Below are 12,360 nucleotides of genomic sequence, written 5' to 3'. Positions count from 1 at the left end.
CGCCACAATTGTGATACAAAAATTGCCGGAACAGATTCAATAAAACAAACGAAGTACTCATATATAAATCAATAGGATGGTATATACCTAACGATTGATCAAGAAACATAGAGCACAAACTTCCAGGCCTGCATTTGCCAACATGAAGCCGCAAACAAGCCAGATTTATTCAAGCGGAAACCGTCTTGGTCTTGATTTCAATCCAAGGCCCTGGATCCACATTGCTATCACCTACAATAGGCTTAAAGGCCTTCTTTTTGTGTGCCCGAGTCTCTCCTTCTTTTAGAACCTGGTTCTCGAGCGCAAAAAGTTTCAGTTTCTTTTTATTACCTTCGCTGTTGGTGAAGGTGTCTGTAGACGTTGGAGATGAGCCTGGTGGTAGATGTTCGTGAAAAGATACCGACAAAGAGTTGCTGCAATTGGCACAACTGGGTACATGCCACCGGCTGAAAACTGGCTCAACCCCAATTAGACGAGCGCCTGCCCAGTTCTCATCATCTTCAGCAGGGAAGGCCCAAATAGACACGACGAAGGAGCCCAGTCTTTGGTTCCGGCTGATGCCCGTCACCCGTACAGCTGAGCGCGACCCGGATGACGCTTGCTTTTTGGACGGTGGTGAGCTCTTCGACAATGGATGAGGTCGCTCTGGTAGCTTTGCTTCGCCCAGGAAGGGTGGTGGTCGGCCACCACCTCCACCTGGATAACCACTACCATCGCCTGCAGGCCCTCCACCGCCACCACCACCACCACGAGGTCCACCATCACCACCATTACCACCACGAGGTCCACCATCACCACCACCACCACGAGGTCCACCATTACCACCACCACCACGAGGTTCACCACCCGCTAGTTCTCCACCACCAAGCTCATCATCATTGGGAGGAGGTGGTGGGACCTGATCAAAGTAACTTTGATCACAGTCGTACTCGTATCCGAGTCTCCGAATGTTTACGACTCCCTAGAGATATTAATGGTTAGTCACAGAATATGGAAATATACTGTTGGGGTTGTAGGGGAATGTTACTCTAGAAGTATAAGGAAATGGAGTCAACGGAGTATCCATGTTCAGCTGGGAATCAGCACTCATGCCCGGAGTTGGACCCTGGCTGTCAATCGGACTAGTACCTGGATAAAAGGGAAGGATATCGAAATGATCCGTGGCCTGATGATGGCGCTGCCAGAGGTGAAATACCATGTCGATAAAACAATGATGAAAAAAGAAGATAGGATCGAACGCCGCCGTGTCATTCTCGCCCATGTCTCCGTTTGCTCCAGGGTAGAATGGTCTATCATATCTCATGTCTGGCATGAAATATCCACCAACCGCCAGATGAACTCCATTATGTGGTCGCTCCACGGAAACCACAAAGTCATCGTTCCAATCAGCCTCACGAGCGAAAAGGTCATCGTTCCACTTAGCAGCTGACGTTGTGTTGGAGAACACGGTGTAGTTTGGAGCCTTCCAGGCCGCATTGATGTAAAGCTGACGCATGCCTGGGACTCCATTTTCCGCAGGATTTCTTAGCCAGGCTCTCACACTAGCATTCAGGGCATTTGAAGCCGCAGCTTCATCGATAGCAGCATTGTGCATGGTTGTAGCTGCTTTGTCATTTGGCCCAACAAGGCCCGAATAAGGACATCGAACTGTCTCATAATGTCTGGGCTTGCTGTAGTCAACCTTTTTGGTCCAGGCGCCGGCTTCGTCGGAGACACTCCGACCGAGATTGTCAAAAAACCCCTGAGACAACTTGTACGAGTATAGAGGATTGTCAACTTCGCCAATATCGCGTAAAGTGTATCTTCTGGTTGTAAAAATTGTCGGTACGCTTTGGTCGGCAATCTCATCCCAGTACGGCAGAGCTAGATTCGGGTTTCCAGAAACGTTGCAGAGGGCTTCCTCCAAGCGAAGGACATACGCACGGTGCCAAGTAGGGAAAAGCACATTGCCATGATGACAAAATCCTCCCCACCAAGCTCGATTTCCATAGCCAGCACCCCTGAAGGGCTGACCATGGTAACCAGCGATGGTATAAAAGGAATCTTCATTGGGAGCCTCTGCTGTGCCTGGACCCTCCTGCTGAAGCAAATAGAATGCACGTACCAGATCGTGTAGCTCGTCCTGAGTAAGAGTGGTGATGTTTTTGCGGAGCCGAATGACATTCATGGTGTATATATCCTTGGGATACAAAGTCAGAACTGAACTCAGTGTGTTTAGGGGACTAGGAGAGAAACCAGCTTGCTGGTCAGAGCTAACACTTATAAAGAGCTAGCCCCTTCAACTAAATGCCTTCCTGGCTAGCGAAAGGAGCTCATTCACACCCAAGTACTAGCTACCTTCTGAATTTTTCAGACCATGCTAGATATGGAGCAACTTGCCGATAGTGTGGTCAACGCGCATGCATAGGCCTTCGCAAGTAAATAACTCTAGCAGCTGTCGCGATGAGGCAACCAATTATTGATAGGTAACTATACCGTGATGTGGCTGCCTGAGTATCCGGCTCACTGGCAAGGGTATGAGTGGTTCCAACAATCTCCCCCGTGCTTGGTGGGTTAACGCAGAAGACAATGCACCTCAAGGACAGTAATCAGCACAGAACATTGCGATAGAGCCAAATCCCGGTAAACCACAGCTTTTTTGCCAAACATAGCAGGTCTACCGAGGTCGAACTGAGCCAGCCCTATCTCCGAGGTTTCAAGGGACTGGCGAGTCAGACGATTGGTATCGCGGCAAGGTTTACCCCAACCAATAAGCAAACGACCAGCCCGCGTCGATGAGGGGTCAAACAAATCAATATCACAGGAACAGGAATTTATTAGTATGGGTTTTCAACAAGAAACTACAGTGGCCAGCAAGAATGGACAAACGGATACGTTCAGAGAAAAGAATTGTTTTCTTTCTCCTTGAGTCGCTCCACGAAAGTGAAAGTCACAACGCGCTCTGTACTTGAGGAAAGATACTTCATGAAACTTCCTCCATACATACCCCGCTCTTGGGCATCAAATTTCAACAGGTCGCCATAGATGATGAAAAACGAATATTATAGATGCTGGGCTAGGTAATATGCATAATAGGCCAAGCGTTGAATGCCACGCATTATCTACAGCACACCATACTACTTGCACCCATATATGCGTACACTACGCATAGGTTGCTGCCTTCGAATCACATACCATTCTTCATGCATCTCCTTCCCCGCCAGCAGTGACTGATACCTCATTTACTGTCTACTAGCCTCCCGCCTATCATGATTCAGAATTGCCTGTTGAGAGACCCGGCACTCCATTTAAGGCAACTTGCATATCCGACCATGCAGCTTGACTCGAGCTATTTGCTCAGGTCTCTACACCCCCCTAAACACTTCTATGGCATCACCCAGTCCTGCCAAATCAGCATGTTACGGATACCGAAATAGTAGCAGGCACATTAAACAGCCTAACAAATATGTAAGTAGGCAAGCACTGAACAATGTCGGTGCCTAGTATCACAGAATCCTAGGTTGCAGCAAAATCTCTTAAACACGTACAACGATAATCCCAACAATCATGAATATGGATTCAGATCAAAAAATTTCATTTGGTGTTCTTGTCTCAACATATTATATTGGAAGTTGACAGATGCGTTATTTCGGCCAGGATCAACCTAGCTGTTATGAATTCTTGTAGTGTGACTTTGGTATCTCCGTGCTTGAACCTCAGAAGCTTGATTCCAGCCGTCCACTTAGTGTGCGAGGCTGTTACCGGGAACCGACAATTGAAGTGGACCCTCACCGGGGAAGAGGAACCTATCGCCCACCGGAAGCTATTAACCGAATAGGATCAAGGGCCATGACCAACAAGATAGGTCGGCGAAGTGATATCTGGGCCTATGGATGCATTTTCACTGAAGTACTTGCCTGGGCGATCGGACGACGCGAAGGTGTTGAATACTTAGCTCGGGAAAGGCAAATAGGGATAACTAAAGACCTTTACTGGGATGAACACTTTGGTCAAAGCTTGTCGCCTCAAGCGACAGGTTTCAAAGTACGAGATTCGGTTGTCCGATGGCTTGACCACATTCAAACTTCTCCTGAGAAAGTAGTAGGTGAATGGGTCAAGACAATCAAAGACATCCTCATCATCGACAAGGAGAGCAGGCCCAAAGCGCAGAAGCTTGTTACATATGTTACGAGTGTGTACAAATCATTCGATGTATTTACTATTGCCCATATCAACCATTCGCCCAGAGTCCGGGGTCCAATACAGCAACCGGACTTGTCGGGACAAAATGGTATTGGACAATAAAGTGGCCTCTGATTGACACCAGCTATGCAGGCAGTTGGATATCCCTGAGACGTTGTCACCTCTGACCCATTCAGGAATGTCTTATCCAACCCAGATGATAAGGTATGCAGCTGCACCATCATCGCTTACCTTGACGTCTCCTCGGAGATTAGAAGCCAATCTGCATGCACAAAAATTATAGCGGGAAGAGCTTGCATTACCACATAGCTATGTCGGATGGGACCAGCCTCTCAGAGGGTAAAGTATCCACGGTCTGACCGGATAGTCGAGGCGGCACCGCTAGCAACAATCGGGCTCGAAACTCACTGGGAGTAGATGTAAATGAGTTTCCCCCTGAGATATTTAGCAAGCGTTCACAGCAGTCATGAGCACAGAACTAGCGAGCTGGAAGGCTCATTAAGCTGGCCTAGCTCTGGGATCTGGATCTGGGTATGATTAACTATATACTAAGTGGGCCCTGTCAACAATCCGCCCGAGCAGTAGGCCCCTCGGCAACTGCACGTGATGGATTTCCCGCTCCATCCAACGGCTAATTCTACTTACAATCAAACAGGACAATCATGGCAAGCCCACTCTCCAACCTTCAGAGTCTTTTTTTAAACGGCAGATTCAACCCCCTTCGGCTCAATGTTTCTCGTCTGACTGAAATACCCAACCCAAGCCAAGGTCCAGAGCCAAGTGGCCTAATGGAGAAGCTACGGTCTGTAACATCATTTGTCCAGTGGCATTCATATCACAGAGCACAGCTGTGCCCATACATGAATGCTCACTAACTGATAAAACCGCAGCCCAGTACAGACCATTCGATATCTTCTAATGACGACAACGCACGTGCAGCACGTGCCGCATGATGATTTTCTCTTAAACCTACGTAATCACACGGTAAGTGAGCAGGTACTACACCTCTCAAAGAAAGAAGTATTCGCTTCTGCCCAGTACTTGCATTAAGATCATTCCGCCAGGATGGGCCCCGCTCACCTTCCAACAGAGATCATGCTCTGCTTAGCCGACCACATCCCTAGCACACAAGACCTTTACTCTCTCATCCAAGCGAGCCGACGTTTTTATGACAACCTTCAGCCCATGCTCATCCACCACAACGTCAAGCATAACAACAGATCTGCACTCCTATGGGCCGCATGCAGAGGCCGTGGTGATCTAATGCATGCTATTCTCCGGATCCCCGGATCTAACTTCGACGTCTCTGTGAACGTTCCGGACAAAATCCTTTGTTCCTAGCCGCGAAGCACGGCCACGCGGAAGTCGTCCGACTACTTCTCGCCGAGCCGTCTGGGGGCGGCACCCCGGAATTCTCGAGCTTCGAAGACCACAATGGTGGTACACCACGCATGGCGGCTGCGAAAGCGGGACATCTGCAGGTCGTAGTAGTAGTAGTAGTAGTAGTAGTAGTAGTAGTAGTAGTAGTAGTAGTAGTAGTAGTAGTAGTAGTAGTAGTAGTAGTAGTAGTAGTAGTAGTAGTAGTAGTAGTAGTAGTAGTATTCATTAACCTGATATAGCCGGCCTTACTGACATCTGCAGGTCGTCCAGCTCCTGTTGCGATATTGGCGGGTTGAAGTCAACAGGGACAACTACGACGACCATACAGCACTGGCTCAAGCCGCAATAGCAGGCTGCCCGGCAGTAGTCAAGCTGCTGCTGAAAGTGGAAGATATTGAGCCAGATTGGCCTGGTGCCGATCTGTGTCCACCACTGGCGTGTGCGGCGAAGGCTGGCCATCTGGAAGTTGTAAAGGCGTTACTGCAAGGGGAAACGCGGGCAGATGTGAGACTTGGAGATTGGGACGGTGTGTCACTGTTGATGTGGGCGGTGCGGCACGGAGTCTGCCATGTGGTGGAGTTCTTGCTCGATCATGATGATATGGATGTGGCGCCCCAGGATAGCTATGGTCGGACAGCGCGCATGTGGGCGGAAGAGTGTGGGAATCAGGAAATTGTGCGATTGTTCCATTCCCGTGAAATAAAATGAAATCATTTTTAGTTGCATTTTGTGAGAATATGCGACTGGTTTTAACTATAGGACATGGCTCTGAGCTCATCAGGAAACCAAGGACTATGGGTGGAACGGTACAGTTTAATTTAATTAGTATGAAGCCAGTCCACCACTCAAGGATCTACAATTTACTATGACGCTTGACTTGTACGCAACTAATCATTGGATGTCTATAGCCATTCAGCCGTCAAACGGCTTCTCGGCTTTACTAACCACCTTCAGCTAGCTTAGGCGACCACCAGACCTGTCAGCATATAAGACCAACTTCAGTGTCATGTGTCATGTATTACTTTTTGTACTCTCAATCCCCCATCAAGTTGTGTATACACAATGTCACTATTGGCCCTACCCACCGAATTATTACAGCAGGTCGCTGCACTCCTCCCGGATGGACATCTCTCCAGTCTACTGCAGGTGAACCTCCATCTATACGATGTACTGCTTCCATGTCTCTACCAACGGCGTCACAAGTCTCGAGACTTTGCACGTAGCTGGCCAGCAGGTTTCATGCGAGCCATTGCGACTGGGAATGTCCAAGGCACACAGAACTTCCTCCACTACGGCGCCGACGTGAACCTCGTATGCAGTCATCACTTTCTGCATCAAGCAAAAGTCCCTATTGAGCCCTGGTTTGATTTGCAGACGCCGCTTAACGTGGCAGCGAGCATCGGGAATGACACGTTGGTAATGATGTTGCTAGGTCACGGGGCTGAAATCAACGGATTGAAGCACCATGATGGGGTTCGCTTTAGACACACCCAGCCAGCTATCGCGGATGCTCTATTATCAGGACATATAAGTACTGTTCGACTCCTGCTTGAACATGGCTCAGATATCCAAGACTGCCATATAGAGGCTGGTCGGCTAGTCCTCTACGCCGTTAATACAGGCCAGTTAACGATGCTCCAGCTCCTGAAGGAGTTCGGAGCTGATCTAAACATCGCTTATAATCACGTGGAACCCCTACACAAGGCAGCCTGCTTGCGACAAATATCGACTGATATAGTACGGTTCCTGCTTGACCATGGCGCGGAAATCACCTCTTCTGATCGTCGTCATAGACGGTTTATGGAAGATGTGATGAGAGGAGGGACCATCGATACTGCCCGGCTTCTGCTAGAACGCGGAGCGGTATTTCCCCAGGATGGATTTCATTCGGCTATTGCCTGCGGAACGCCTGACTTTATCCGCCTGCTCATTGAATATGGTCACAAGCCTGATATCGAGTGGCTCAAGTGGGCTATTAGGAGTCGGCGGCTCGATCTATTGCAGCTACTTCTTGAAGAGGGCGTTGGTCTCTATTCCAGGGACGCTAGAGGATCCACAATCCTGCATTATGCGGTAAAGTGGTGCAGCTATGAAAGCCCCACACATGGAATGTCGCAAGCGATATGCGGGATTCCTGCACAGACGCCACTTGTGCGCCGTATCAAAAACATCGAGCCTCAAACGGTATCACGTCCATGTAGTATCCAGGGCACCTCTAGGGGTACTTCGGAAGACATCCTGCGCTATGTCATTCATAGAGGGGCGGAGATCAATGCCTTGGATGGTAATGGTCGGACCCCGCTCGATATAGCTAGGAAATACGCTCCGAAGGTGGAGCAGATACTTGTAGATAGCGGTGCTACATCCCATAGCAACTTCCAAGGAGGAAGAGAAAGTGGATAACCGGGTGAATTCAATAACTATATTTGGCGAGGCTGATTAGCTTGGATAGGTATCAGCTGGATCTGTTGGTTAGACAATAGATGTTGGGAGTATGGTTACTCCTTTTTTGTGGTGCATAGCATACTATATCATGGCCACTGCGTCTTTTCCCAATGACACATGAGACGCCTCTGGTCTGAGACATTGTGTTCCTCGGCATGCTAAGCCTCTGCCTCAATGCTTGTTCATTCGTGGACTAATAGCTTAACTGCCATGTGACGGTTATGGGGCGGTGGCGCGGGAGCTCACGGACCCCTAAACGAAGAAGGCGTTTCTTAGCATAGTCATAAACCCATGCTGCTGTATAAATCCTACTCTCGCATAAGACTGGCAACTACCTTACTCCTGATTAGGCCCTAACAAACTAGGGTACATAAAGCAGAGCCTCCCGGAATATGGTAACACCATCATCCGATCTGAGGTGAAAGTGAACCATCTTCATGCGACGATCTTGTCCAAAACCAAACACACTATTCACAGAAGACTTCTCTATATCTTTCACATGTCTTTCAAACTACTTGCCCTCTTCTCCGCAACAGTGCTAGCCACACTCAACGACGGCACAAACCTCGTTACTCCCGTCGTTGAAACCGTGACTACTTATGAGACCGTTACAGGATCTCCGGTTACCACAGCTGTAAACAAAACCGTGACTTCATACATTGATCTAATTGAATCTTATCTTGTTTCTGAACTGGAGGCCCTGGAGCCAACATACCCAAGCTGGGTCGAATCTGTTCTTGACACCGCCATCCCGTCAACATGGGCGGAGAGAATGTCAAGCGATCAGTCATTCTCCAAGTCTGTGGCGGACGTGGCGGCATCAGGGATCCTGCCAGCCTGGTATTCTAGTCTGCCAAGCGATGTGAAATACGTTATGACAAGCGATCAAGCTTTATACAAATCCGAGATCTCTGCTTTAACTTGGCCTCCCGAGACTTTCGTTACCGGTTCCAGGTCGTTCTTACCTTCGACGCCGGTATTATCGTCATCTATCTCCTCTTCATCGTCATCCACGGAGTCAAGTACGTCTGACCCTAGTAATGAAACACAAGCTTCTGAGACGTCTCCCGTGTCTACTGGGGGTGCGCCCGTCCCTACTGGAAACCTTGTCGTGAGTATCGTGGGTGCTGCCGGCGTCCTGGGCCTTGCTCTTGCTTTGTAAAGGCTTGGACGATGTGGACCAAAATTGGAATATGTTCTATTATCGTTTGTGAAGTTCCCATATAAAATGTTGAGACATTCACTTGAGCCAGGCAGCTGTCAGCTGATACTTCGCCTTTTCTTCCTGCGTGGTCTCTGACCACCACCTCTTCCAAGATCCAACCACTCTCTTGAGATCTGATAGATCATATCCATATATCTTTGACCCTTCGTCTTGACATAAAATTCAAGGCATGATTCTATGTAGTACAAGCATTTGCGTACGTAGCTTGTGACGTCGCATATCAACCAAGTACCCGTACCCCTACTACTTAACGAAAAAATTCATTATTTCGCCTTAATAAATATTATCCAATCAAACACAACACCCAGCCAGCAAAGACAAGCTACGGCCGAGTCCGCCCAACCGTCTCGGAACGAGGCTGAGCTATACTAAAGTGAGTAACAGCACTCGCCCAAAACCGCAACAACGATAATAACGCGATCGTTTAGCCGAACCTTCGTACCCGCACGGGACCCCACCGATGCACATCAAACAACAAATCGGATACAAGAACGGCTGTACCTGTGCTAAGAAACCTTGTCCGGCGCTTATCCGTCGAGGCTCCTCGGCCAATACTTTAAATTGCGGCGCAGTCAACTTGCATGATGGAGTGTGCGGTTAATTGGCTAGCTGCAAGCAATCATTCTTACACTAACGAAGGCAAGACTAGGAGGATACTTGCGATGGTGTATAGGGCATTCCGCATTACAGCAAAAATACACGGTCACTCATGCAGCTAATGACCCTAAATGCATGCTTCCGTATCCTCCGCACCAATCTATTAATCGATCCATACACCAAAGATCATCCCTGATAGCAACCCCTAAACACGGGAAAGAGCCCTGAGTACCTCCTTCTCCTCCACCTTCTCCCTCAAGCTTCCTGTCCAGCCCATCCACCCTCTCCATATCCATATCCACGTCATGTCCACCACCTCAACCTCCACCTCACCCAACACCTCACAATCAGACCAAAACTCCCTCACAACCACCTTTCCACACTCAAACTCACACCCACACCTACAATTACCAGCATCACCACCCCTCCTCTTCCCCTCCGCGCACCACGAAACAACCGAACTGCTTCAAACCCTCACGCACATTCGCACGCACCTCCACCGCGCCTCGCACCTCTACACCCAAAAAGCTACGTTTCTCGACGCCCCAGAGCGGCAATGGATTGAAACTACGATTGCAGATACCGCTGACGCAGTGCATGCGTTAGCGGTGCTGGTTGAACCGGTGCGTGTGGAATGGGAGGTCAGGAATCAGCATCATCACAGTAAAAAGGGGAGTAAACGGGTGTCAATGGGTCTGGGGACGCAGTTAAAGTGGCTGTGCAGGGATGGACAGAGGGCGAAGGTGCAGAGGGGACGGTTGCTGGTTTGCTATTCGAGTTTGATGGTCGTTTTGGAGAGGTTGATGGGGGTGGGTTGTGATGAGGGAGGGAAGTTGGAAGGGAGAGGGGGTGGTGAGGAGATGGGGGTCGAGGTGGAGGTGCAGGAGTTGCCAGGGGAGGGAGCTGCTGGTGTTGGTGGTGGGGAGGTGAGTTTGGGGATGAAGGGTAGTACAGGAGGAGGACTGGGGTCAGATGTTGGGGATGAGATGCGGGATTTGCTACGCTGGAGGCAGGCGAAGGGGAAAGATAGTTAGATTTATGGTACTTTATATGGGAGAGGCGTTCAGGATCATGATACTGCCAGAGATCATTATATTTCCACCCTAAGTGTGAAATCATATCTGAGTCATCGTCTCCTCCACCATCTTCTGGGGAACCGGCAGTTTATCCCCCCGTTCGTCACTGATTTTCATCACAGCCGGCAGGATAACAATAGAGCCAGGAGATGGCGCACTCCAGCTAAACTCGAACGAGCACGGCTGGGTAAATAGCCATGCGCTCAGTTGAGCTGCCTCTTTCACAACACTAACCAAATGATGCCTGCGATCTGCATCCGGGAGCTCGGGGTTACGGTATAGGCCAAACACTTCTGAAAATCCCTCCGCGAGAGTCGCAATGTTCTTTTGTGCAGCTTCCGATGTTGTGTCCAGGTACTGGGCGTGCAGGCGAGTTGTCAGCATGCGCCATGCGAACATGGCACCCGTCGAATTGGCGGCCGAGCCCGGCTCAACCCCATGAGACTCCATAAACGGAGGATACAGAGATCCTCCAGGTTGGATAGCTTGTAGTATGTGTCGAGCCAAGACATGATTCAGAACAGGTCGACGGGCGCGGCGGCTAGCCAAAGCGGCTGTCAAGGATCCAGTCACCGAGGAAGAAGTATAGCTTTCTATGCGAAAAGCTTCCTCTGGAGTTGGTGATATGCTCTCATATCTTGCGGGCACGTAGTAATTGTCGACATGAAGGCCGATGTGGTCGAAGAGAGTCTGTATGCGTGTGCTAACAGTCTGGTCGTCGGCTGGCTGCGGGATGAAGGGGATCAAATCGAGCTGTGAGTTGTGACCTCCTGTTGGGGAAATGGGGGAGGAACCCGATAGAGCTTGAACCCTGGCCCGCGGTTTCACCAACTCCACGCCGTCTCGATCGGAGTCACCAGAACTGCTAGACTGGGGTGTGCTTTTTCTCCTTGAGCGAAAGAAAAGTGCAGCACCAATAATGGCCAGAATAGCAGTCCCGGCAATGGATCCAACGATTGCCCCTGCCAGAGCACCTTTACTGACGCCGTTGCTGTGCGAGGGCAGGCTGGATGCGGTGCTGGTAGGAGTGCTGGACGAGGAGGAATTTACCACACTTGCCGACGTGGTTTGAGACGACAGAGCTGTTGAGGATCCCGGGGTAGTCAGAGTTGGCGATGTTGGTGCTGTGGTGCTAGAATCGCGTGTCGTAGTGCCATATAATGGCACCGATGATGAACCATATTGCTCTTGGCGAGCTTGGATCAAGGCTTCCATCGTGGGCAAAGGGCGGATGCTCTCGCAAAATGAGGGTGAAGGATCGATGAGCTGAAAAGTACTCCAACGCCCATTTTATTAATACACTCCTCCGCCCCAGCCGACTTAAATCAGATTGGGAAATGCAAACAGGGGTGTACCAGACTACGGGTTGATTAGCGGCAACCGGGCAAAAACGAAGTTGAGAGCAGCAATACCGCAGACGAACATCGGCATCTAGTGAAGCCCGAAGAAAATTCT

At 49.7% G+C, this 12,360-nt stretch overlaps 4 protein-coding genes across 4 annotated transcripts; 2 read left to right on the top strand and 2 right to left on the bottom strand.

The window, feature by feature from the left end:
- Positions 1 to 169: 169 nt before the first annotated feature.
- On the bottom strand, positions 170 to 2,167 carry An12g01670 (uncharacterized protein; the record flags this gene model as incomplete). Its single annotated transcript, XM_001395217.1, has 2 exons — positions 170 to 961; positions 1,028 to 2,167. The coding sequence occupies 2 exons, from the start codon at positions 2,165 to 2,167 to the stop codon at positions 170 to 172; spliced, it is 1,932 nt and encodes a 643-aa protein (XP_001395254.1).
- Positions 2,168 to 3,366: 1,199 nt separating this feature from the next.
- On the top strand, positions 3,367 to 6,270 carry An12g01660 (uncharacterized protein; the record flags this gene model as incomplete). The annotated part of the gene is made up of 7 exons (XM_059750700.1): positions 3,367 to 3,447; positions 3,667 to 4,270; positions 4,359 to 4,386; positions 4,492 to 4,521; positions 4,838 to 4,984; positions 5,073 to 5,166; positions 5,824 to 6,270. The coding sequence occupies 7 exons, from the start codon at positions 3,367 to 3,369 to the stop codon at positions 6,268 to 6,270; spliced, it is 1,431 nt and encodes a 476-aa protein (XP_059605519.1).
- A 354-nt stretch (positions 6,271 to 6,624) lies between these two features.
- An12g01650 (uncharacterized protein) lies at positions 6,625 to 9,169 on the top strand (the record flags this gene model as incomplete). The annotated part of the gene is made up of 2 exons (XM_059750699.1): positions 6,625 to 7,846; positions 8,358 to 9,169. 2 exons carry the CDS (start codon positions 6,625 to 6,627, stop codon positions 9,167 to 9,169), a joined length of 2,034 nt encoding a protein of 677 aa, XP_059605518.1.
- Positions 9,170 to 10,471: 1,302 nt separating this feature from the next.
- Positions 10,472 to 12,120, bottom strand: An12g01640 (uncharacterized protein; the record flags this gene model as incomplete). The annotated part of the gene is made up of 2 exons (XM_001395214.3): positions 10,472 to 10,906; positions 10,972 to 12,120. 2 exons carry the CDS (start codon positions 12,118 to 12,120, stop codon positions 10,472 to 10,474), a joined length of 1,584 nt encoding a protein of 527 aa, XP_001395251.3.
- Between the last annotated feature and the right edge of the window lie 240 nt (positions 12,121 to 12,360).

Source organism: Aspergillus niger (assembly GCF_000002855.4).
Source record: "Aspergillus niger supercontig An12".
In the NCBI taxonomy this organism is placed as follows: domain Eukaryota; kingdom Fungi; phylum Ascomycota; class Eurotiomycetes; order Eurotiales; family Aspergillaceae; genus Aspergillus; species Aspergillus niger.
The sequence above is the reverse complement of the archived record's forward strand: the minus strand, read 5'-3'. Positions and strand labels throughout refer to the sequence as shown.